The 27,871-nt window shown below is 33.5% G+C and overlaps 1 protein-coding gene across 2 annotated transcripts in view; it reads right to left on the minus strand.

The window, feature by feature from the left end:
• FMN2 (formin 2) overlaps positions 1 to 27,871 on the minus strand; it is a 453,830-nt gene that overhangs the window by 183,432 nt on the left and 242,527 nt on the right. For both annotated transcript variants that reach the window (XM_044674186.1, XM_044674185.1), the window contains one exon: positions 25,277 to 25,338. In XM_044674186.1, the coding sequence (XP_044530121.1) occupies positions 25,277 to 25,338 (62 nt within the window). The remainder of the gene's footprint in view (positions 1 to 25,276; positions 25,339 to 27,871) is intronic.

Consider the following 27,871-nt stretch of genomic DNA (forward strand, 5'->3'; position numbering starts at 1 on the left):
AGTAAGCAGTGAGGAGACTAAACAATCATTCTTTGCAGATGATATGATAGTTTACTTAAAGAATCCTAGAGAGTCAACTAAAAAGCTAGTGGAAATAATCAACAACTTTAGCAACGTTTCAGGATATACAATAAACCTACATAAATCATCAACATTTCTATATATTTCTAACAAAATGCAGCAACAAGCGTTAGAAGGAGAAATTCCATTTAAAATCACCCTAGATAATATAAATGATTTAGGAATCTATCTGCCAAGACAAACACAGGAATTATAGGAACACAACTATAAAACACATTCCACACAATTAAAACTAGATCTAAATTATTGGAAAAACATTAATTGTTCATGGGTAGGACAAGCTAATATGACACCAAAATTAATTTACTTATTCAGTGTTATACCTATAAAACTACCAAGAAACTTCTTTATTGAATTAGAAAAAAAATAACAACATATATTTTGAAGAACAAAATATCAAGAATATCAAGGGAAATAATGAAAAAATGGAAAGAATGGGGGGCTAGCAGTGCCAAATCTTAAACCTGTTCTATAAAACAGTGATCATCAAAACAATATGGTACTGGCTAAGAGATAGAAGTGAGAATCAATGGAATAGACTTGAGGAAAATGACCTCAGCAAAATAGTGTGCAATAAAATCAAAGGTTCCAGCTTTGGGGACAAGAATCCACTAGTTGACAAAAACTGCTGGGAAAATTGGAAAACATTATGGGAGAGATTAGGTTTAGAACAACAATATCTCACAAAATCCTCTGAAAAAGATCTAATTTCTCAAATTTATAAGAGCTAAATCAATTGTACAAAAAATCAAATCATCCCCAACTGATAAATGGGCAAGGGACATGAACAGGCAATTTTCAGATAAAAAATCAAAACTATCAATAAGCACATGAAAAAGTGTTCTAAATCTCTCATAATTAGAGAAATACAAATCAAAACAACTGTGAAGTAATACCTCACACTTCACACCTAGCAGCTTGGCCAATATTTCAGCAAAGAAAAATAAATGTTGGAAAGGATATGGCAAAATTGGGACACTATTTTATTGCTGTTGAAGTTGTGAATTAATCCATCCATTCTGAAAAGGAATTTGAAATTATGCCAAAAGGGCTTAAAAAGACTGACTGCCCTTTGATCCAGCCATAGCACTGGTGGGTTTGTACCACAAAGAGATAATAGGAAAAAATATGTGTACAAAAATATTCATAATCCTGCTCTTAGTGGTGTCAAAAAAGTAGCTGAACCAGGAGAATACTGTACACAGAGACTGATATACTGTGGCACAATCAAATGTAATGGACTTCTCAATTAGCAGCTATGCAATGATCCAGGACAATTCTGAGGGACTTACAAGAAAGAACATTAACCACATCCAGAGAAAGAACTAAGGGAGTAGAAATACAGAAGAAAAACATGATTGATCATATGGTTCCATGGGGATATGTTTGGGGTGTTGACTTTAAATGATCACTCTATTGCAAATATTAATAATATGGAAATAGTTTTGAACAATGATATATGTAAAATCCAGTGGAATTGCTCATCAGCTCAGGGAGGGGGTAGGGAGGAGGTCAGGGAAAGAACATGAATCATGTAACCATGGGAAAATATTCTTAATTAATTAATTAATTGATTTTTTTCTTACATCTTCCCTTCTGAATTCTACTATTACCACAGAGAACATCACCATCCTCTTAGTTATTTAAGTTGACAACTTCAGCATTATCCTGTACTCCTTACTCTAACCTTACTCATTCAATCTATAAGCAAATATTCTTGTTTTTGCCTTTGAAATATCTCTCATGTATAGTACCAAACTAGTAGGACATCTCTCACTTCTCCTTCAGGACCCAGGAGCTTCATCATTGGGAAATATCATCCTACAAGATTCAACAAGTCTTGGTACTCAATACCTCATCACATGGCCTTTAAAATTCTTCTGAATTTCAAGATTCTAAAAGTAGGAGTTTCTAAATGTGGTGAAACAGGATATAAACACAAACAGTTATGAGGATTCAGGAATATAAAATGTAGGAACTAAAAAAATAATGAAAAAATATTCATATAATACTATAAGTGTAAAATTGATGGTTTGGCTGCATATATGAAAATTTTAAATCTTTTATTTATAAAAAAGGTGAAAGTAGAGAAATACAAAAGGATAGAAAAAGATATTAACCTATCTAACTAAATATTGTTCCAGTCCTTGGCTCAGCCAGGACTTATTAACCTTAAATCAGAATTAAACTATCTCCAGAAGACAGTATAAGAATTATGAGAGCCAGCCACTAAAGTTATGATAGAGGGGGAGAGAGAGAGAGTCTATGAGGGTGAGACTCTTTCCTCCAGCTCTCCCCTCCCCCCAAATATGCACTGCCGAGACTTCAAGGGGGTGTCACCCTAAACCTGGGTGACCTAGATGGTCATGCCACCCCACAGGAGTTGGGGACAAGGCTTCCCTATAAGAGGAGCTATGGGGGACACCAATCTGATTCCAAATGAGGGCGGGGTGGGTTCACTCAAGCCTCCCCTGAAGTCAGTCAACTTCACAGTGGGTTGTCTGGCTCCAAGATGGAGGCAGCCAGACCAAGCTGTGATTCCCCTCCCCTTTGTCTCTCAGGCACTCTGGAACACTATCTGACTAATGGATGTCTTTTATTAATATTAATATAGGGATTTCTGAGTGTATGAACTCTTAAATTTCTGGCTTGTTCTCACCTAGCATCAAGTAAGGTGTGAACCCTTTTTTCAAGCTTTTGCCACCTGGTTCGAGCTTGTGTTGATTCAAAGTCATTGCCAACAAAAGTGTTAACTAAGCAAAGAGAACCAAGAATTCCCTTTTCACAAGTGTGAAATCAAAGAGAACCAAGAATTCCCTTTTACAATACTGACTTCAAAAGATCATATACAAATCCATGATTCATAAAGGATAGTTTTAGTAATGGCTTCCAAGGGTTTGGTCAATTAAAAAAATATTTTGAAGATATAATTCTAATATTTCTCTCACATCACTGATTCAGCTATAGTGAACTCATTTTTGCTTTGAAATATTGAGTAGACAGGATTTAATGAAAGCACGACACCAAGTTTTCCTCAATTTCTGGACAGCACTATTTGTAACTTATTACATATAAAGATCTTTCCTATGGGCTTTCAGATTCTCAGACTAGATCTTTAGACAATAAGTAACTGCAGTGTATAATTTGGAAGGGAGGACACTGCTAGAGATAAATTTGGGAGGCATGCTTAAAAGTACTTATATACACTGAGGGTTAGGAAACAACACATAGAGAGCACACAAGAGGGACAAGGATATCACCATGGGGAAAAACTGATACATTATAGAATCAGGAAGAGGATGGCTACTGAGTAAAGGAGAGGGAATGTGTATTTAGAAAGGTAACAGAATGAGGAGAATGTGGTATCTTGGAAATCAAGAGAATATAGGTAATCCCAAAGAAAGGAAAGTCAGTAGTGTCAAATGCTACAGAGAATTCAAGGAGACAAAGTATTAAAAACTAGAAAGGAGAAGATATAAAGGGGAAATGGCCATCAAGGAAATAACATGACAATGAAGGTAAAGAACAAAAATAGAATGTAGAATGTATGAATGACTTGGAGAAGTGACATTATACACAGCAAAGAGCCTTAACTTTTTTTTTAAACCCTTGTACTTCGGTGTATTGTCTCATAGGTGGAAGATTGGTAAGGGTGGGCAATGGGGGTCAAGTGACTTGCCCAGGGTCACACAGCTGGGAAGTGGCTGAGGCCGGGTTTGAACCTAGGACCTCCTGTCTCTAGGCCTGACTCAGAGCCTTAACTTTTAAGCCATCAATTTTAACATATGCCAGATACTGTGCTAAGCACTGGGGATACAAATATATAGGGAAAATGTCCCTATGGAGCTAATAATCTAATGAGGGAGACTACATGTAGACAACTATATACAGAGCTATATACAGAATAAGTGAAAAATAATCAGAAGATGGAAATCACTAGAATTAAGAATGATTGGGAAATGCTCCTTTTAGGTGCTATCATTTTAGTTGGTATTTAGCAGATCACTGAATTGTATTTAATTTCGGAGTAGTCCCAGGAATCAAGTTGTACCTTATTGTTCTCTGAATAAAACGTGTTGTGTCTGTTGGAGAGGACTTAAGGGAAAGTTATTTCATGTTGAAGGAAAGAGAGGGACAACCACATTACCATTAAGATGAGGGTTAGATCCCAAAGATTGCAGCTTTTTGGACAAAATTTCACTATTTGTCAAAAACTGCTGGGAAAATTGGAAAACAATACAGGAGAGATTAGGTTGAGACCAACATCTCACATCCTACACCAAATTAAACTCAGAATGGGTGAATGACATAAATATAAAGAAGGAAGCTCTAAGTAAATTAGGTGAACACAGGATAGTTTAATTGTCAGATCTATAGGAAAGGAAAGAATTTAATGCCAAGCAAGAGATAGAGAATATTAGAAAGTGTAAAATGAATAATTTAGATTACATTAAATTAAAAAGCCAATGCAACCAAAATTTCTAAGAAGCAACAATTTGGGAAAATAATCTTTATAACAGAAACCTCTAACAAAGATCTAATTGCTCAAATATATAAGGAGCTAATTCAATTGTACAAAAAATCAAGCCATTCCCCAATTAATAAATGGGCAAGGGACATGAATAGGAAATTTTCACATAAAGAAATCAAAACTATCAATAAGCCCCTGAAAAAAGTGTTCTAAATCTCTTATAATTAGAGAAATGCTTATCAAACAACTCTGAGGAACCACTTCGCACCTAGCAGATTGGCTAATATGAAAGCAAAAGAAAGTAATAAATGTTGGAGGGGGGTGTGGCAAAATTGGGACATTAATGCATTGCTGTTGGATTTATGAATTGATCCAACCATTCTGGATGGCAACTTGGAACTATGCCCAAAGGGCTTTAAAAGACTGCTTGCTCTTTGATCCAGCCATACCACTGCTGGGTTTATACCCTAAAGAGATAATAAGGAAAAAGTCTTGTACAAAAGTATTTATAACCATGCTCTGTGGTAGCAAAAAATTGGAAAATGAGGTGATACCCTTTGATTCAGGGAATGGCTAAAGAAATTGTGGCATCTGTTGGTGATGGAATACTATTGTGCTAAAAGGAATAATGAACTGGAGGAATTCCATGTGAACTGGAATGACCTCTAGGAATTGATACAGAGCTAAAGGAGCTAAACTAGGAGAACCTTATACACAGAGACAGATACATGGTGGCACAATTGAATTTAATGGACTTCTCAACTAGTATCAATGCAATGATCCAAGATATCTCTGAGGGACCTATGAGAAAGAACACTATCCACATCCAGAGAAAGAACTGTGGGAGCAGAAACACAGAATAAAAACAACTTCTTAATCACATGGGTTGATGGGGATATGACTTGGGATATAAACTCTAAACAATCACCCTAGTAAAAATATCAATGATATGGAAATAGGTCTTGATCAATGACACATGTAAAACCCAGTGGAATTGCACATTGGTCACAGGAGTGGTGTGGGAGAAGGGGAGGGAAATAACAGGAATCATGTAACCAGGGGAAAATATTCTAAATAAATTAAATAAATAAAATGTAAAAAAAGGTGAGTGTTAGATAAATATTCAAAGTCTGTCAAATATGGGTGATATCTGGTATTATAAAGAGGAATACCAGAGATCTGGGGGATGAAGTAGGTAGGTTTCTAATACTGAATATAAATGAGGATACAGGAGGCAGTGAAATGTGAGAAGGGGTTGTGCATTGTGACAGTTACAGATAATAGTGATAAAAGAGACAAGAAATAGACTAGAAGCAAAATGTATTTGGAGGTGTGAAGAAAGGTGATGAAAGAGTAGAAGTTATATCATTATGGGAGGCTTACCAATATCAAGGTTCTAATTTGAATCCTGATGTTTTGAAGCTATATAATTCAATTTCTTTTTCCATACTTTGGTATACCTTCAAGCCCATTTGGTATCTCTGGTGAAGGTTAGATTGACTAGTGTTTTTGGTTTAGGCCACTGAACTTTCACACCCTGTTTTACTGGGCATACCTTCACAGGAAAGCATGCCAAATTCCAGGTATGGCCACTTTCCTAGTCATGGTACCCATTTTGATATAAAGTAAATGGAAACACTTAGAGGTTGTAACTTCTTTTGGAATAAACTTAATTGATTCTTTTTGGTTGGATATATAGAAGTATGTATATATCACACTGGAATAAAGTTGTGGCCTGTTTTAATCTAGCTAATGTATAGTTGTAGAATTTTGGGAAAGACTACAGGAAGTGGGAAACATTACTGCCAAGCTATACCACAAATGTACATTTCATATAGCATGCCTCCTTATTTCATGTTTATACAATCATGTATAAACATATCAACTATTAGTAACTAGAAAACATGGAAAGATTGTTCTGCATATTGTTCTAAAAATATACTCAAAGTTGTTTTCATCATAAGAAAGAATACTGTATGATGTCTGTAAAAAGAGCTCAAAGAGGCCACTCCTTATACTTAGCTAGATGTATAAAGAAGAAAGAAAAGCTGCAAAGGGTTTGAACAAAATAAAGATATTCTTTTAGAAGTAAAGGAAGAAGGAGGCAGAGTCAACATGGCAGAATAGTATGAACAGGAATCATTCTGAAAATTCTAGCACATTAACCTTAAAATAATGACTTAAACAAATACTGTAGTGACAGAACCATCACTGGGATGGAGGGAAGTAACTCTCCTGTAGAAAACAACTTGAAAGGTAGGCAAAGAAGGTCTATTTCACTGGGGTGAAAATGGAGTATAGCCAGAAATAAAAATGCACATGGAAGAATATAAGCTACCTAACCCCCACCTACTGCTCCAGGTTTTGAACCTGGGCCCAAGCTAACTTCAAAACCCTGAGACCATGCCTAAGCCAATAGCAGGGCACCCCACATTGAAGTCCTGAAACTTAGCACAAGTCTGTAATGAGGCTCCAAGGCCTAGTGTAAAGCAGTCCATGGTTTCTGGCTAATTCAAGCCTAAAGGAAGGCCCAGTATCTCTGTCCAAGACTGGGGTAAGGCCCCAAGCCCCATCACAAAGCAGTACAAAAGACTGAAGCTCTGAGCCTTTGCTCAAGGCTGGAGTGAAGACCTAATTCCTAGAGCAATCCCATCCTGGCCATTGCTAGACTAAGGACCCAGAGCCTTGCTGAAGCTTGTTCTGAGGTCGAAAACCATGGGGCAATGAAGTCTTCAGCTTGTCTGACTGGTATAGGTCTACAGTGAGGCTCAGAACTGTGTTATTTAAATAAGTTCTGGGGTTCCATTTAGAGGTATTTGGGGCTCATTTGAGCTTTTAAATGACAAACTTCCTGTGGACATTTGGGAGATACTTTGGAAACTACATTTCCCATGACTCCTCTTGTAAAATGGAGGCAGACAGGAAGTGTGATGACATAACAGAATGATATTAAAAACTCCTTGGGATGATTGGGCTCTCTCTCTTTTGTACAAAGCAGCCAGGTAGAGGGAAGAAAAATGGCAGGTGGTTTGAAATAGCTTTTATCAGGTATGTCATCTTATGTATTTTTTTAATCCAACAATGGCCTTATTTAAAATATTACTTTTCCTCTTAATATCAGCCTTTATCATTTTTAAAAATAACAGAACCACTACCCAAGTCTTCAATGAGGCATCAATCTCAAGTGCAAGGTAGTCTGCAGTGCTCCTGTGACAGAGACATAAATATAATTTGGGCCAACTGATGAAAAGCAGCAAAAAAGACAGGCCTGAACTTCTGCTCTGAAATCCTTTGGCAAGATCAGGTTTCAAGAGAACTATTGTCCTTTTTAGGAGCCAAGGTTAGATCCAAGATAATAAGTTAAGTCATTTCTGAAGTGGGATTCAGAGGTCTGGCCAGACTCCTTAGAGAAACAATATCTGCAAGCCCTAGCACTATTTTAGGCAAGAGACCTTGAAGCTGTATCTTCATAGACATATGTATGAAAAAACCAAAAACCCTTTGTATTCTGTGTATAACTGAATTTGCACCTGCATGGTGTGATAATGAGATTAAATCTACCTTGCCCATTCTCAAATCTAATCACCAAAAGTGTAAACAACTTCACTTAACTCACAAGTGGGGAGGTCTGTAACCCAGTGTACTAGAGTGAATGATTAATCAGAATTTACTAACTGCCTCCTAGGCAGTCCTAAGAAAACTGTCTATTGTGATTGGACACATAAACTAGGAGGAAGGCACAGAAAGTGATGCAAAAGAAGCCCCTTTAAAAGAGAGTTCAGTGAGTTCAGCATCTCTTTTCTTGTTCATGACTTGGACCTGGAGGAGCTCTGGCTGGAATCCCAAGACTTTGTTAAAACTGTTCTTAAATCTTTCCCTTAGAACTACACATGGTGAGTGAAGAAGGCTGACTGACTACCTTAACTTCCCTGGAAGTACTAGCCACAGGGAAGCTCCCTTGATTGGGAGAAGCCCTAGTGGCTAAACCACTTGTTAATTGACTTCTAGGCTCTCCAAAACTTCCAAAACTAGAGCTGAGAGTAGCAGCAGGAAAAATTAAAGTTTAAGGGTGCTACCTTTATCCTGAGAAAAGAGGACACACTTAAAATAAAAGTATTAAAAAATGTTGGGAAAATGAGAAAATAGTCCAAAAATTAACATAGAAAATTATTATGGGGACAAAGAAGGGCAAAGCACAAACTCAGAAAGGGATAGTAAGATCAAAGAAGCCATAGGCAAAACTTCAAAGAAAAATGGAAATTAGTATTTGGCTCTGGAAAAGCTAAAAAATTAATTCAAAAATCAAATAAAAGAGCCAGAAGAAAAATAGGGGAGGGAAATGAAAGAAATGGAAGAAGAAAATAACATCTTAAAGAACAGAATTGGTCAAATGGGAAAAGAGGCGCAAAAATCCAGTGAAGGTAGAAATTATGTTAAAAGTAGACCTGACCAAATGGAAAAGAAGTTCAAAAACTCACAGAAGAAAATCATTTCTTAGACATTAGCATGGCACAAATAAAAGCAAATGATTTCAGAAGACCTAAGAAACAGTAAAACAAAATCAAAAGAATGAAAAATCAGAAAAAAATGAAATATCTCATTGAAAACCACTGCCATGGAAAAAAGATCCAGGAGAAACAATCTAAGAATTATTGGACTACATTAAATTCATGACTTAAAAAAAGCCTAGACATGATATTACAAGAAATTATCAAGGAATAATTACCTTGATAGTCTTGAATAAAGGGGTAAAATAGAAATTGAACAAATCAACAGATAACCTCCTGCAATAAATCTTCAGTTTACAACTCCCAGGAATATTACAGCCTAACTAAAGAACTGTGAGATTAAGGAGAAAATACTGCAAACTGCCAGGGAGAAACAATTCAGATATCATACAGCCACAATCAGGTTTATATAGGATATAGTAGATTCTACATTAAAGGATCAGAAGCCTTGGAATATGATTTTCAGGGGAGGCAAAGGACCTATGTATATAACCCCAAATCATTTATACAGCAAAAATTAAGTATATTCTTTCAGGAGGGAAAATGGTCATTTAACAAAATAGAAGGTTTCTAAGTATTGCTGATGAAAAGATCATACCTAACCAGAAAATATGATGTCCAAATACAAGATTCAAGAGAAGCATAAAAAGATAAATAAGAAAAGAAAATGTAAGGGATTCAATAAAGTTAAACTGTTTGGATGATATTTTTTACTCCTAAAAATATTTATCATCAGAGCAGTAAGAAGGAGTATACATAGACAGAGGGTGTGAAAGTAAGCTACTTAGGATGACATGCAAAAAAAAGAGTTGAAAAATAGGAGTGCATTGAGAGAAAAGAAAAGAGAAAGGTAAAATGGGGTAAATTATATCACATAAAGAGGCACACCAAAAAAAACAACTATTATAGTGAAGAGAAGCATAAAGGTGGTGATAGGAAATGTTTAAACCTTACTTTTATTAGAATTGTCTCAAAAAGAAATAATAACCATACTCATAGGAGTGTAGAATTCTATCTTACTCTATAGAGAATTAGGAAGACAATAAGATCAGGTGGGGAGAGGATTAATATAAGGGACAGGGAAATGGGGGTGGGATTAAAAGCTAAACATTTGTAAGGAGGGACAGAATGAAAGAGCAGGATCAAAAGGGGAAAATAGAGTGGAGGGAAATACACAGATTGTAATCATAACTATGAATGTAAATGGAACCAACAGCCAGAAAATGGAAGCAGATTGAAGAACAGATTAAAAACCAAATTATTTTTGTATATAAGAAACACATTTGAGGTAGTGAGACACACACACAGAGTAAAGGTAATGGTATGGAGCAGAATCTGTTTTGCCTCCACTGAAGTAAAAAAGGAGAATTAATAATCATGATCTCAGACAAGGCTAAAACAATAAAATATTTAATTAAAAACAATAAGGAAAGAAATTTCATATTGATAAAAGGTATTAGGGACAATGAAGTAATATCACTACTAAACTCATATGCACTAAGAGGTATAGCATCCAGAAATTTAAGGGAGAAATTAAATGAGCTTCAGAAGAAAACAGACAATAAAAATATATTAATGGGAGACCTCAACCTTCTCTCTTAGAACTAGATAAATCTAACCAAAAAATAAACAAGAAAAGTAAAGGTAGTGAATGAAATTTTAGAAAAGTTAGATGCAATAGATTTCTGGAGAAAATTGATTGGGGATAAAAAGGAATATACATTCTTTTCAGCAGTACAAGGTATGTACACAAAAATTATCATGTTATAAAAAATAAAAACTTTACCTATTACAGAAAGTAGAAATAAAATATATCCTTTCCAGGTCATAATGCAGTAAAATTATAATCAATATGGTCCCATAGAAAGAAAAGGGAAAACTTAATTGGAAACTAAATGATCTAATTCCAAAAAAAGGATGAATCAAAGAAAAATTATAAAAACAATCAAAAATTTCATTAAAGGGAATGATAATGAGGTGACTAGATATCAAAATTTATAGGATATAGTCAAAGTAGTAATTAGGGGGAAATTTATATTTGAATGCTTACATCAATAAAATGAGGGCAGGGGGACCAGATCAATGAATTGGGCATGGAAAAAAAAAACAGAAAAAGAAGAATCAAAAATACCCAATATAAGACTAACTTGGAAATCCTGAAAATAAAACAAGAAATTAATAAAATGGAAAGTAAGGGAGCTATTAAATTAATAAATAAGATTAGGAGTAGATTTCATAAAAAAAAAACAAAATAGAACATTGGTTAAATTGTATTACAAAAAGAAAAAAGTAATTTCAAGTAATGACTAACAAAACTGAATTACTAATGAAGAAGAAATTAAAGCAATCATTAGGAACTATTTTGCTCAATTATGTGACAACATATCTGACAGTCTAGGTGAAATATATGAATATTCATAAAAATATGAAATGCTCATATTAGAAAAAGAAGAATTAAAGTATTTAAATAATCCCATCTCAGAATAAAAGAAAATAAACAAAACGTCAAAGAACTCCCTAAGAAACAATCCCCAGGGCCAAATGGATATACAAGTGAAATCTTTTAAACATTTAAAGAACAATTAATACCAATACTATAAAACCTATTAGGCAGATGAGGCAAAGTAGCAGTCCTACCAAATTCTTTTTATGACAAAATATGGTACAGATATCTAAGGCAGGAAAACCAAAAACAGTATAAGAAAATTATAGACTCATTTCCTTAATGATTATGGATGCAAAACTCTTAAGTAAAATACTAGCAAAGAGATTTCAGTAATATATCACATAAATTATTCACTATGACCACTTACGATTTATACCATGGATGGTGTAATGGCACAATGGTTTAATATTAGGAAAACTATCAGCACATTTGATCATATAAGTAACAAAAACTAACACAGAAATCACATGATTATCTCAATAGATGCTGGAAAAGCCTTTGACAAAAATTCAGCACACATTCCTATTAGCAACATTAGAAATCATAGGAATAAATGGACCTTTCCTTATAATAATAAGTAATATCTATCTAAAACCATTGAGAAGTATATGCAAAGAAGATAAGTTAGAAGCTTTCAAGGATGCCCATTATCACTAGTATTATTTAATATTGTCCTAGAAATGCTAGTTTTAGCAATAAGAGAAGGAAAAGAAATTGAAGGAGCTAATGTAGGCATTGAGTAAATTAAACAATCAATCTTTGCAGATAACATGATGACATACTTAGAGAATCCAAGCGAATCAACGAAAAAATAGTTGAAATAATTAATAACTTTCTCAAAATTGTAGGTTGCAAAATAAACCTACATAAATCATCAGCATTTCTATATATTACCAACACAGTTCAGCAGCAAGAAATAGAAACAGAAATTCCATTAAACTCATTAAAAAATATAATATACTTGAGAACCTTCTTGCCAAGACAAAGGAATAAAATGAATAAAATTACAAATCACTTTTCACACAAATAAAAATCAGATCAAAATATTAATTCATCATGGGTAAGCTGAGCTAATATAAAAAGACAATTTTAGCTAAATTAATTTACTAATTAAGTGTCATACCAATAAAACTACCAAAAATTATCTCATAGAACTAGAAGAAATAATAAAATAGTGTTTACCCTTTGATCTATTACTATCTAGTAATTACTATCTCTATCACAAAGAGAGAAAAAAAGATGGGGAAAGGACATACTTGTAAAAAATATTTATAGCAGTCCTTTTTATAGTGACAAAGAATTGGAAATTAAGTGGATATTCATTAATTAGAGAATGGTCAAAGAAATTATGGTATATGATGTTGATCGAATACTGCTGTGTTATAAGAAATGATGGACAGCATGCTTTCAGAAAGAGCTAGAAAGACCTGCATAAACTGATGCAGAATGGAAAAAAAACAGAACCAGAAGAGTGTTGTACATAGTACTGGGGAAAGATAGCCACTTTTAGCAATTCCAGGATTCAGGATAATTCGGAAGCACCTATGATAAAGAATACTCTCTACCTCCAGAGAAAGAACTGTTTGAGCTGGAATGTAGCTCAAAACATACTATTTTTTTCACTTTAGTTTATTTGGGTTTTTATTTTGGGTTTTTTGTTTTATATGACTTTTCTATAACAAAAATGAACAATATGGAAAAATGTTTTGCATGATAATACATTTGTAACATATCAAACTGCTTCTCATCTCTGAGAAGGGGGAGGGAGTGAAGGAGGGAGACAATTTGTATCATATAACTAATGTGGAAAACTGTTATTACATGTAATTGGTAAAATAAAATATCTTTACCAAAAAAGGAGTAGGGAGATTTGGAAAACAGATTTGAATTATTTCTCTTTTGTAGGGCAGGGAGGAACAATCTGAATCTATGATTTCATTCCTGGAGGGAATTCTGTGTAAAGAAATCCTTTCTAGCAATCCAGATTAGCAATTATTCTGCTAATTACAGTCTACAAGATATGTCTCAGGAAATGAGATAAATTAAATGACTTTCCCAAGGTCATAGGAACAATATTTGTCAAAGGCAAGCATTGAACCCAGGTCTTGTTGACTTATCTACTATGTCATGTTTCTTCTCAAATTACATTAAGAGAGAGAAAAAAACTCTGTTGACTGATAATTACCTTACCAATTTTACTTTCGAAATCATAAACCTGATTTAAATGCCTTCTTTTTAAACCCTTACCTTCCATCATGGAGTCAATACTGTGTATTGGCTCCAAGGCAGAAGAGTGGTAAGGGTAGGCAATGGGGGTCAAGTGACTTGTCCAGGGTCACACGGCTGGGAAGTGTCTGAGGTCGACAGATTTGAACCTAGCACCTTCCGTCTATAGGCCTGGCTCTAGATCCACTGAGCTACCCAGCTGCCCCTTTTAAATATTAAATGGTAGCCTAAAATTTCAGGGCACTTGCAGTTTAAATGCTGTGTTTTATTTAAAAGTTCCATCATTTGTGAGAAACATGCCTTGTGGTTAGAGAATACTTGCTAAATCCACATAAATTTCTTGTTATCACTCCATGGATGAAAAAATTTTATTTTCTTTGGTGAAATTTCTCTTTAGAAATGGTTATACATATGTATAGCATGTATGTATGTTTGTACTTTTGTGTTCTGTTTCATTAAGATGAATATATGGCCCTTGTTAGTAACCTTATATCTTTTTTTTGTTTGGCATGTCACCTACATTGTCTACTATACTACTATATTCTGCAGAGGCTCAAAAATGTTTATCACTGATATTTTCAGCTCACTGAAAAGATGACTAATTATCATATGACTAAATTGAAATGTGGATTTACTCAATCTATAAACATTTATTAAGTGCCTAATATGTGCCAAGTCCTGTGCTAAGTACTGGACTGCTTCAGTAAATGTTTTTAATAAATCTTTGTTGACTAATTTCTTCTGAGCTTTAAAAAATTATTCTATTTGGAAAGTTATATGGAATAGACTAGCAAAGTTCATATAGTGGGTGAAATCAGGACAGCTCACCTATCTTCTACAAAAGGAATACTTTTTTTTTTTTCCCCTTGTACTTCGGTGTATTGTCTCATAGGTGGAAGATTGGTAAGGGTGGGCAATGGGGGTCAAGTGACTTGCCCAGGGTCACACAGCTGGGAAGTGGCTGAGGCCGGGTTTGAACCTAGGACCTCCTGTCTCTAGGCCTGACTCTCACTCCACTGAGCTACCCAGCTGCCCCAGGAATACTTTTTTTTTAACATTTATTAATATTCATTTTTAACATGGTTACATGATTCATGCTCCACCTTTCCCCTTCAACCCCCCCTCCAACACCCCCCCCACCCATGGCCAATGCGCATTTCCACTAGTTTTGTCATGTGTCCTTGATCAAGACCAATTTCCAAATTGTTGGTAGTTGCATTGGTGTGGTAGTTTCGAGTCCACACCCTCAATCATGTCCACCCCGACCCATGCGTTGAAGCAGTTGTTTTTCTTATATGTTTCCTCTCCTGCAGTCCTTCCTCTGAATGTGGGTAGCATCTTTACCATAAATCCCTCAGAATTGTCCTGGGTCATTGTATTGCTGCTGGTACAGAGGTCCATTACATTCAATTGTACCACAGTATATCAGTCTCTGTGTATAGAGTTCTTCTGGCTCTGCTCCTTTCGCTCTGCATCAGTTCCCGGAGGTCTCTCCAGTTCGCCTGGAACTTCTCCAGTTTATTATTCCTTTTAGCACAATAGTATTCCATCACCCGCATATACCACAGTTTGTTCAGCCATTCCCCAATTGAAGGACATACCCTCCTTTCCAATTTGTTGCCACCACAAAAAGTGCAGCTATAAATATTTTCGTACAAGTCTGTTTATCTATGATCTCTTTGGGGTACAAACCCAGCAATGGTATGGCTGGATCAAAGGGCAGGCATTCTTTTATAGCCCCTTGAGCATGATTCCAAATTGCCAGCCAGAATGGCTGGATCAGTTCACAGCTCCACCAGCAATGCATTAATGTCCCAATTTTGCCACATCCCCTCCAACATTCATTACTCTCCCCTTCTTGCATTTTAGCCAATCTGCTAGGTGTGAGGTGATACCTCAGAGTTGTTTTGATTTGCATTTCTCTAATTATTAGAGATTTGGAACACTTTCTCATGTGCTTATTGATACTTTTGATTTCTTTACCTGAAAATTGCCTATTCATGTCTCTTGCCCATTTATCATTTGGGGAATGGCTTGATGTTTTATACAATTGCTTTAACTCCTTGTATATTTGAGTGATTAGACCCCTGTCAGAGTTTTTCGTTATAAAGATTTTTTCCCAATTTGTTGTTTCCCTTCTGATTTTGACTACATTGTTTTTGTTTGTACAAAAACTTTTTAGTTTAATATAATCAAAACAATTTAATTTACATTTTGTAATTTTCTCTAACTCTGGTATTTGAAGCACCTTTAGCTATCTAAAGTACTTAGGATTTTAAGGTACTGAAGATATTTAAGAACTTTTATCACTATTAGAGCAATGAATAGGAGCATATATAGAAAGAGATCAAGGAGTAAGCAGAATATAATGGAATATTATTATTTTTTAAATCAAGCAATAAGAAAGAGTAAAGAGAAATTAGAGTATAGTAGGAACTACCTAAAAGGAGAATTAGCAACTTAAAGTAGTACAAAATCTAACTTAATTAATATACTCCCAGAAAAGTAGATTATAATAAAAAATAAGTTAATGACTGAGACAACAAGAAATATTATAATATGTGATGCATATTATTATAAACATTAAAAGTCAAAAGAATGAAAAACTGGAAAGTATTTCATATACCAATTATTTAAAAGGATCAGTTCAAAGATAGAAAATTTTAAAATCAGTTGAGTAATGGAAATTTATGGCTGTTATTTAAAAACATACTTTTTAAAATTCTGGACAGCATATTTCAAGAAATCAAGGAGGAAACTGCAGAGACTTATTGGAAGTAGAGAGAAAGTAAAAATAAAGTGAATTTACCACATAAAACCACTGTAACTGCAAAATTAAAACCATGAGGAATGCAATATTCAAAATTCATAATTTTTCAAAGTCAATTTAAAAAATACTCCAAACAGTCAGGAAAAATAAAGAGTTCAGTACTGAGGATCCACAGTCAGGACCAAAATAGTTAAAATGATATTTTGAAGAAGATTGAAACTTCAAATGTAATATTCCAAAAGAGAAAAGATAAAGACTTACAATAAAGAATAACTTGTATTAGAAAAAAAGATTATAAAAATAATGGGAATAAATAGGCGACTTCTAAGCATCCAAAAGGAAAAGAAAGGCTCTGAATGGAAACTTTGAAATAAAAAATAAAGGAGTCAAGGGGGAAAACATTAAAAGAGGAAAGGAAAATTCAAGTGAACAAACAAAAAACATATAGGGATATTGTGTTTACATTCTAGTAAAAAAAAGAGAGGGAAGCAATATAGAAATTAATGTACTAAGGAAGATTTAGGAAAGAAAGAAAAGAGAACTTATTTCATATAAATGAATATAAAAATAGAAATAACATACAGAAAGGAAGTAGTTGAAGGAATGAATGTAATTTTATCCTCATTTTATACCAAACCTATGAAAGAAGAGTACAATCTATAAATCTACACAGACTTCATTATTTAGTACAACATAATAGGGAATCAAGAAGAAATGGGAATACAAGAGAAGGAAGAATAAGAGGAAAAATTGTTTCATGGAAGGATTAGTCATAAGAAAATCAAATTCAAACTTCAATGATTTGAACATGAAGAAAATTATAAAAAATAAATAAAAAGGCAAGAACATGACTAGGTTCTAGGCAAGAAGAAGAGAAGGGAGTTTGGGGGATAAAGCAGATTATATCAAATTGGAGCATTGGTTACACCAAAAATCCTTTTATCTCTAGCTTTTTTGTCAAAGGAGAGTCCAGAGGCAAAGAGAAAAGAAAATATTAGAAGGAACTATGCAGTTAATAATTATAAATTAATTTGAAAGAGATGAGCACATTCATTAAACACCAGAAGAGAACCAAATGAATTATAATCCAGAAATGTTGTTTACAATGATCACATTAAAAACATAAAGATTTATACAGAGATTTTTTTAAATGGGGTACAGGAGCAAAATATGTTATGCTTTAATTGAACAAAAAAAAAGGAGAAATAGCAATCATGATCTCAAATAAGGTAACAAGAAATATGAAAAATAGACTTGATTAAAAGAGAGAAACAAAGAAATATAATTCTACAATGTGTTCTTTAAAAGAAACACACTTAAAACATTTGAAATAATCACAGAGTTAAAATATGGTGGTAGAGCAAAGTCTGTTATGTTGAGCCAAACAAAAAAAAACACATCAAAAAACAAAAAAAAATAGGTTTAGTAATTATGATAACAGATGAAGAAATAAAAAATATACTTGATTCAAAGAAATAAATGGGAAAACTACATTATACTAAAACATACTATTGACAACTAATTAATATGAATATTTAATTTTTATATATCAATTTGTATAGCATCTTAATAGTTAAAGGAAAATAAATAAATAATAAAATTATGACTTGGGACTTCTTTGTGCCCATTTCAGACCTAAACAAATTAAAGTCAGAACCAAAAATTCAAAAGTGAAGAAATACATTAAAAATGTAAGTAGAATTCTAGAAAAGATAGAGGTCTCAGTATTATTGTATAAGAATTAGAAAGGGTTTACAAATTTGTAAGTATTACATAGTACATTGTACATTTATTGAAATCAACCATGTAGTAGAGCACAAAGATCTCATACACAAGTGGAGAAGATAAATATTACTCAGTGCAAAGGACCATTTGCACGAGATGTCTTGAACGGTGGAAATTGAAAGGATGGTACCCAGGTCCTGCATACACAGCAGGCAGAGTTGATGAGCACTGGAAAGAAGAGATCAGTCTCTTCTGGTTTCCAGATTCAAGAGAATAGTCAAACCAGTCCGATCTCTCTTAAAGGCTCTTGAGGGATAAAGTCTGGGAAGAAGCCAACTTGAAGAGAGGAGCTGGCAATCTGCATCATGAGCCACCCCAACCCACCACCACCCCACTTTAGACTTTAGGTAATTCCCCTTGGGTGAAATCTAATATACTCTCTCAGTTGTTCTCAGTTATCTTTTTCCCAAAGGAAGAGCATATTCACTTTCTATTATTTGATACATATTCTGCTATGAATCACTTATCACATTCGTCTTATTATTATTATTATCATTATTATTATTATTCAAGTTATTAACTTGAATAAATGAGTTTATTTGCTATATTCTATTATAAAAAGATATGGTGTTCAACTATATAAATAAGATATCAACATCTTAAATAAATAAAATCTAAGAAAAAGAAATTAAACAGTATAAATAAATCACAGGGTTGAAAAAAACATGAGCACTTGGATTCATAAATGAATTTTCTCAAATAATGAAGTATATCTCCAATATTGCATAAATTGTATGAAACAATAGGAAAAGAGATTATACCATATTCCTTCTATGATATCAAAATTGTTTTGATACATAAAGCAAGATGAATATAAACTGAGAAAGAAAATTATATTTCAATATCGCTGATGAATAGACATGCAAAAATTTTAAATGAAATATTAGTAAAGAAGCTACATATAGGATTTGTTCAAAATTAGGGAAACCATATCAAAATAAAAGACAGTATGTATGAATGATAAAAATTATGAATATGTACAGAATATTTTTAATACTTAACACCTATTTCTGCTGAAAATACTAGAAAATATAATAAATGTAGTTTTAATATGATAAGCAGTTTGTCACTATAATCAAGAGCAAGGAGCAAAGGTGACAGGAATAAATTAGAGTCCTTTCCAGTACAAAAGTGAAGATGCCTATAGTCTCCATTAGTATTTGATATAATGCAGAAACACTAGCTATAAGACAAGAATAAGAATTTGAGGAAATGTGCATGGGCAAAGAGTAAACAAAGTTGTTACTGTTTTCAGAAACATAATTTAAACAGAACCTTAGAGAGCCAAGCAACATTAATTGAAATGGTAACTTGAGGAAAGTTCCAGGATATAAAATAATCCAAATAAAGTAATCAGGAATGGATTTTAAATAACAATAGAATATACAAAATATTTGGGAAACTACCTGCTAAGACAGTGTGGAATTATATGAATACAACTACAAATAGAAATAGAGACTAAATTAGTGAAGAAGTGTTGATATGCTTATGTGATATAATAATAAAATAATACAGAATCATATCAGCCTACTCCTACTAGGTATAGCCATAAGAACAGAAAATAAATAAATGGAATAAAGGTAGTAAAAGGGAACAATGTTTATATTAATTGTTCATGGGAAGGTGAATGGTAAAAATAATGCAATATCAAATTATTTATTCTTTTGCTATTCTAGTTAAACTCCTAAAAGATTACTTAATGGAATGAGAAAAAATACTTTAAAATTCAGTTAGTAGAACAAAAGGACAAGTATCTCAAAGGAATCATGGAAAAAGAGAGAAAGAAGGTGACCTAGCAGTACCAGATATCAAATTATATTATTAAGCAGTAATGATTTAAAATGATCTTTACTGATTAAAAGTGGAAAGGTTAATCATTATAAAAGATGAAGAGTATATAGCATATAAAAGCAAACAAACTCAATATCCCTGTGGTATTTTTTCTCACTACAAATAAATAACCTTTCTACAGGGCAAAGATTCACTACTTGACAACAACTTCTGGAAAAAATGGAAAATTAGGTTTGGACCAATATAGGTATGAATGGAGACATGATTTATATATAAAGTGCCATATCATAAACAAATTAGAGGCACAAGAAAGAAATTCCCATTAAAATTCATGAATAAAGGTAATGTTCATGACCAATTAAAGGATACAAAAAATCATATATTAAAAAAACAATTTGATTACATAAAATATTTTTGCATAAACTAAGCTAATGTAGATGAAAAAGAGAAAAAATTTTAAAAGTTTGTAGTAAGTTCCTCTGATATATGTCTCTTTTCCCAGTTAAGAAATAGAATCCATTCCACAGTTGATAAATAGTCCAAGGACATAAAAAGCAGTTTAGAGGGAAAAAAAGCTAAATTATTAATAGCTATATTTTAAATGTTACAAATCATTCATAACTAGAGAAATGCAAATTAAAGGAGCTTTAATGATCCATTTCATACACAACTAACTGGTAGAAATGCAATAGAACTAATTTTTTAATTGGAAGGGTTTTGTTTTTGTTTTTGTTTTTGTTTTTGTGGGGAAGATGGGAAGCACATGAATATAGTTTCCAGTCATCCTGGAAAGCAATTTGGACCTATTCTAAAAAAGTCAAATATTTGTGTATACCCTGGGATCCAGTGATACCACTATCAGTTTTATATTGCAAAGAGATCAAAGAAAGAAGAAAACAATTCATATGAACAAAATATTTATTTCATTCTTTTTGTGGTAGCACAGAACTGGAAACTGGGAGAATGCCCAACAATTGGGGAATGGCTGAACGTGCTTTATGGATGGAATGGAATTCCACTTTGCCGTAAGAAATGACAAAAGGAATGGTTTCAAAGAGACCTGGGAAGATTTGTACAAACTGAGATAGATTAAAATGTGTACAAACAGAACAATTTACTAAATAATAATTATATTGTAAAGACACGCAACTTTTGTGGGGACTTCTATTTTAAGTTTATTTATTTATTTATTTGCTTTGGAATCTTTTTCCATGGTTACATGAATCATGTACTTTCCCTATCCTCCTCCCACCCCCATCCCATAGCCAACAAGCAATTCCACTGGATTTTACATTTAAGACAAGCAACTTTTAAAGACTTAAGAACTCTGATTAGAATTATGATTTCAGAGGATCAGTGATGAAGCATGTGTGTGACTCATCTCCAAAGAGAGAAAGTATGGGCACAAGGCACAAAAAGAAACATACATTTTTTGACATGGCCAACATGAGGTTTACTTTATCTCATTATGCATGTTTCTTACAAATATTTAATTTTTGCTTTTCCTTTTCAATTGTGGTTATGTGTGAGAGGGTGAGAAAACATAATAACTGAAGTATTAAAAATATTTTAAGAAAGGAAAGCTATCTGGAGAAATGATCACTCTATACATGCTATTACTAAATATCATGTATGAATAAAAATGCTTTTTGTAATATGCAAAGATTTCACAAGTGACAATTATCTCATTATGAAGCAAATTTGGAAAAACTTGATTAGTATTAAATTTAATACTACACTTTCTATTTCTTTCCATATCACACTATAGAGACAGGAGAACAGGGAAGAGCACATCAACATCTCCATTCTTCTCTTTACCCTATTACAAAGTGATATATGTCTCATCTGGAGCTCTATGTACTCTGAAGTGGATATATGTATGGTACAGTCATTGGTCTTGTAGTATACATGCTTTTAGTAACTCCCAGTAGTAGTAATATGTTTGTAATGAAGCATGAACACACTCTTCCCCAAGTCCCTCCAATGACTGATGTTCTAATCTAATTTCATGCTTAATCCAAATGCATTTGATTCAGTGTGGCAGCTTGAGTAGGGACTTGGACTTTGTGTAAGAAAACCTGGATTTACATTTTTGCCACTTAGTATTGATGTGTAACAGGGCATGTGAAGATCCTTTCTGCCTATTTGTAGCTGACCATGTGTGCTAGTTTAATACTTATGTACCTCCAAGTATGATGAAGTAATTCCTTATTGGCTTCTGAGCAGGAGGAATTTCTGATTCAGAAGGTCTTTTAAAATGATTGTCCAAGCATAGTTGATCTCTCTCTTTCTAGCATCTGAATATTTGAGGACTTTTTGAGCCTCTCAAGGTATAGCGACAGAGCTCATGCCTTTCTGGCATCACATCAAATTCTTCCACGTGACACTTAGAGAAGATGGATTCAGTTGAGCAAGCATGAGCCTGGGCCTCTGGCTATCTTTTTTGCTTTCTATTTCCTTGATCAGAGGTAATCAAATATCATTTTAGAAGGAGATGTTTTAAAATCTACAAGGACCTTGTAAGTTTGAGATGTCTGAAGATCCTAGGTTCTTGGTCAGTGCCAGATACACTTTGGAAGGAGTTCCTGGCACATACTCCAGTGCTTTTGGAGAAAATGAAGAACATGTGTAGGATAAACCTGGCCCCCTTGTCTAGCTGGCCAGAATACATTGACTCTGAGTGCAGTCAAAATCAAATGTAAATTACCTATTCAGTGGTCTTCAAATTGTTTATATTCTGACATTAAAATCTTAGTGTCTTATGAGTGCACAAGAGTAGTTGAAGTTCCTGTATCTTCTTTTATGTCTTCTTTCAATGTGTGTTCGTTATAGTCTATCTATATTTCTTTTGAATTGGGTCAATAAATATCTGTCCCATTCTTGATTTAAACTGTATACTGAAGACCTTTATCTTCTCTATTTTAGGAAACCCTAAATACATTTTAGTTCCAAATTTTAAATATTTTTCCCATGGGGCAACAGTAGTTGTGCATAACAGGTAAAAAAGAAAAAAAAAAAGAATCTGACCCTCCTTCTAGGTATTCAGAGTCCCATATACCCAACACAGTCTGAATGATATTTGTCAAAGCAGGATGGATGGGTTCCTTAATGGAGAGGGAGGAATAGCAATGCCCTTATTCTTTCACACAATAGTGGCTCCTTTCTAAAATTAAATTTTATTGTTAATACTGAACGACAATTTTCTCTCTCCTACCTGTCCCTACTATTGTGAAAAATAAGGAAAATTGAAATGCTCATAACAAATATGCATACTGAACCAAAATAATTTCCCATATTGACTGTGTCCAAATATTTGTATATATCATTCTCTACCCTGGATTCATCACCTCTAGAGGTGAAAAGCAAGCTTCATCATTACTCCACTGGAATCATGGTTGATCACTGTTAACCAGAGTTCACTCATACTTTTTGTTTGTGTTCATGATATTGTTATTATTGTATCATGTGTTGTGCTCACATCAGCCAGCATTAGTTCACCAAAGCTTTCTAGTTTTCTCTGAAATTATTTTAAAAATAATTTCTCATGGCACGAGTATTACATTGCATTCATAGATAACAATTTTTTCAACTTTTTCTCAGTTAACAGGTACCTTTCCCCTTAGTTTCCAGATCCTTGTTAAAGAAAGATTGCTTATATGAATTTTTGTATATTTGGGAATTTTTCCTCAATATTTGGGCTCTGTGTGGAATAGGTGTAGTAATTTTACCATTCTTCCAAAGGACATGTATGGTTTAGCGACTTTTTTTGCACAGCTATAAATCTTTAAGAATTGTCGGACTTTTCCATACTTCCGCTAATGGCAGATTAATGTGTTCTTATTCACAGCTCCATTAATATTTTAAACTTTCCTTTCGTCAAGTCCACTAATCAGATGAATGTTAGGTGAAATATCAGAATTATTTTAATTTACATTTTTTAAATTATTCATGAAATGGAGAATTTTTTCTTATGACTACTGATGGCTTGGCTCTTTTCCATTGAAAATTGCCCAGTATTTTCCTCTAACTATTTATCAGCTGGTAAAAGGCTTTTCTTATGTAATTTGATCCATTTCTTTTATATTTTCTAGGTGAGGCCATTTTCATCAAAATACTATGAAAAGGTTTCCTTTTCCCAGTTGCCTATTTGCCTCTTACTTTTAGCTGCATTGGTTTACTTTGTGTAAAATAATTTAAAATTTATTTAATTAAATTTGTCCATTTTATCTTTCCATGAGTCTTTCTATTTTTTGTTTGGTCATGAATTCTTTCTCTATTCATACATCTGAAAGATAATTTCCCCTTTGCTCTTATAATTTATTTATGATGTTACCTTTAATGCCAAGGATATATAAAAATTTGAAGCTTACATTGGTACATATTTTGAAATGTTGCCCTATATCTAATTTCTGAGTGATTATTATCCATTTTTCCTGTCAGTTTTTGTAAAAAAAAAAAAAAAAAAAAAAAAAGTTAAAATCTCAACCCAGAAACTCAGGGCTTTATGTTTTACAAATTTTGTAAGCTTTTGTATGCTGTATACCTAATTTGTTCAACTAATCCACAGTTTTAAATATACACATATATAAACATATACACATATGATATTGTTAGGCTCTTATTTTTCCCAATTGACATGTATTTTCATTTAGATTATTGACCTTTGTTATTCCAGGTGAATTTCATTAATACTTTTTTCCTAGCTGCATAAAATAATCCTATGGAAGTATTACGCATTTATCATTGAATAAATAAATTTATTGAAGTGGCGGTTTTTAATTGTTAGACATATGACCTTGGGCATGATTCATAATCTCACTGAGATTCAATTTCCCCTGTTCATGAAATTATTATAATTATAAGAAATGAAGGAAGGAAGGAAGGAAGGAAGGAAGGAAAGAAGGAAGGAAGGAAGGAAGGAAGGAAGGAAGAAACGAAGGAAGGAAGGAAGGAAGGAAGGAAGGGAGGAAAGAAGGAAGGAATGAAGGAAGGAAAGAAGGAAGGAAGGAAGGAAGGAAAGGAGGGAGGAGGGAGGAAGGAGGGAGAGAGAGAGGGAGGGAGAGAGAAGGAGGGAAAGAGGAAGGTAGGGAGAGAAGGAGGGAAGGAGGGAGGGAGGAAGGAAGGAAAAAGGAAGGAAGGAAAGAAAGGTACTTGCTTCTGTTTGTGTGCATGTACTCACACTTCTTCCTATAACTCACATTTTCATAGAGGGCTTGAAGAGTTTCCAGATCAACCACAGAGTTATCCAAATTCACAACAGCTATTCAGGGAGAAAAAAGAGGAAAAAAAGAAGTATCAGTTAGTATAAGGTTATTATAAGCTAATTATTAAAAGTTATGACTGTTTAACTATACATAACAAAATGCTTTTATAAATCTGTAGCTCCATTCTTAAAACCAAATCTAGTATTCTTACAGATGTGTCATGTTAAAATAAGAAACAAAAAATAATCTTCAAACATGATATATACGGCACAAAATCTCAAAAGTGGAGCTTAACTATAAACCGAGAATCACTGAGCTTTGCCTCAAACATACATGCCCTGATGAAAAAGAATTAGAAAAATCTGTACCATGCCAGAAAATAAGCAGCTTTCTTTTGTCACTTGTAGACTTCAATCTTAAATTGATTAATCCAGACATCACCCAGTTTACTTTAAACACTTGACAAAGGTTAAATCGTCTATTACTAAATTGGCAGGGTTAGTACAGACATAACATATGCTTTTCCTGTTGTCCATTAATACACATTCTTTGATGTAGTATTATATGATTTAAAATGATATAAGACTTATCCAAAATAAAAAAAACAAAAAATGTATTTTATACTCAGCAATTATCCATTCAAAGAAAAAAGCACAATAGATAGTCCAAAATAAATAATAAAAATGTAAAGACTATTTTAGTTTGAGGCTTTATAATATGCTATATTTACTGAGACTTCTTATTTATATTGAATTAAGTCTACTATTCAAATTAATCTGTGGTAGTTAAATATATAATTTATGGAAATGGGGTAAATTGGTCTGAAAATAAACTGGCTAATAAGAGGAAAATTTGCCTGGGATTAAAATCTTCCTAAAGATAATCCACAAAGATTAATAGTCACAAGTATTGTTGACTTATTCTTGATAACAGTACTGACAAATTCAAATTGAAATGGGGCCCACTAAACTATACATAACGATTCCTGTCAATTGTATAATGACTTAGGACTATACAAGATAATGAATGATGCTAACCTCTGCCTTATATCATACTAGCCTCTAATCTAATAAAATTTATAGCTCAAATACATTACTTTATGGACATTAGTAACATACATAGAATGCAGATAGTAGGTACTATTGATAAAAGGATGAGTAATTTGAGCAAGATAATTTAGCACTTCAAAATTGAAGTGGCAGGCATGTCCTGGATATATTAGCAAGAATTATGCCCAGGTACATATGATACTTCCATTCATATGATAATCCCCTTTTAATTTCTAAATAAAGTCAAATCTTAAATAGATTATATGATATTCCAAGACAGATGTATGTTCTACTGTTATCAAATGCTGCAGGGAGGTCAGGTATAATGAAGACTGAGAAAATGCCATTGCGTTTAGTGGTTAAAAGATCATGAGTAGGGTCATAACCTTGAAAGGAAGCAGTTTTACTTGAGTGGTGGGGTCATAAACCAGACTTTGAAGTACTGAAAAGTGAGAAAATAAGGATGCAAATATACTTTTTGAGTACTCCAAAAGCTAATGAGAGCTTCCTCTTCCATCTGGTTAATTCACCTCAACTTATTACAGAATACCTGTGCATGTTCCACAGTTCTCCAAGACACTTCCTTTACACATCAGCACAATTTCCCCTGATGTTATCTCCTAAGAATCCTCCCTGTGGAGAGATTCCATCTGAGTAAGTTGATGGGGTCTGAATGTGTGTCAGACCACCATTACAATGTGAATATAGCCTGAGGATATGATAGGGACAAATAAAGAGTTTCTAAGTTTAGGGAGTATTTTTTGGAATGTTTGTGGGCACTGGGGGAGTCAATGACTAAGAAGAAATTACATAGGATCAAAAGAAAAGAGAATAATTGAAAAATTCTTAGCTGTAAAAAAGAAAAGGAAATTAACAGTCTTTGCATCCAGAAAAGGGTAACCAAGATGATGTAAAGATTCAAATCCCTGCCACACTGAAGTTGAAAGAACTTTGAATATTAATCCTGGAAAAAAGATTTAGAGTCAATAAATATGTATATAGTGTAAGTATATGAAAGTCTAATATGTCTTATTATTGCTGATTATGTATTATTGAGGTTTGACTTCACCTTTGGTTCACTCCCTTTATCTGCCCCCTTCACTCATACATATGCTGTTAATACAGGGAGGGAAAATCATCCATCACAAATTTATGTTGCACATCTTCAACTGGTTACTCACAACTTCTATGCAATCCTTTTACACCTCCATTATCAACTAACTCACTAACCCACTCTCCCTGGTGACTCTTCTAAATATTTGCAGGTCTCCTCAAACCTCTCATGATTCTCTTGCCTTCCACCATTTTTTTTACTTTACTGGAAAAAAATTGCGGTCATTCATTGTGATTTTTCTCTTCTCACCTCTACCTCCTCCTATCACCCCATTCATCCCTCGGATAAAGAAATAACACAATTCCAAGGCAATGTTCTGTACCTGCACAAGTGAGTCCCTTCCTTTCTATCTCCTCCCACATTGAGACCTTTCTGTCATCTTCAGTCTTTCACTTATCTTCATTCTTTCTGTCTACTGGCTCCTTC

This window comes from Gracilinanus agilis, chromosome 4 (genome assembly GCF_016433145.1).
Source record: "Gracilinanus agilis isolate LMUSP501 chromosome 4, AgileGrace, whole genome shotgun sequence".
NCBI classification, from domain to species: Eukaryota; Metazoa; Chordata; class Mammalia; order Didelphimorphia; family Didelphidae; genus Gracilinanus; species Gracilinanus agilis.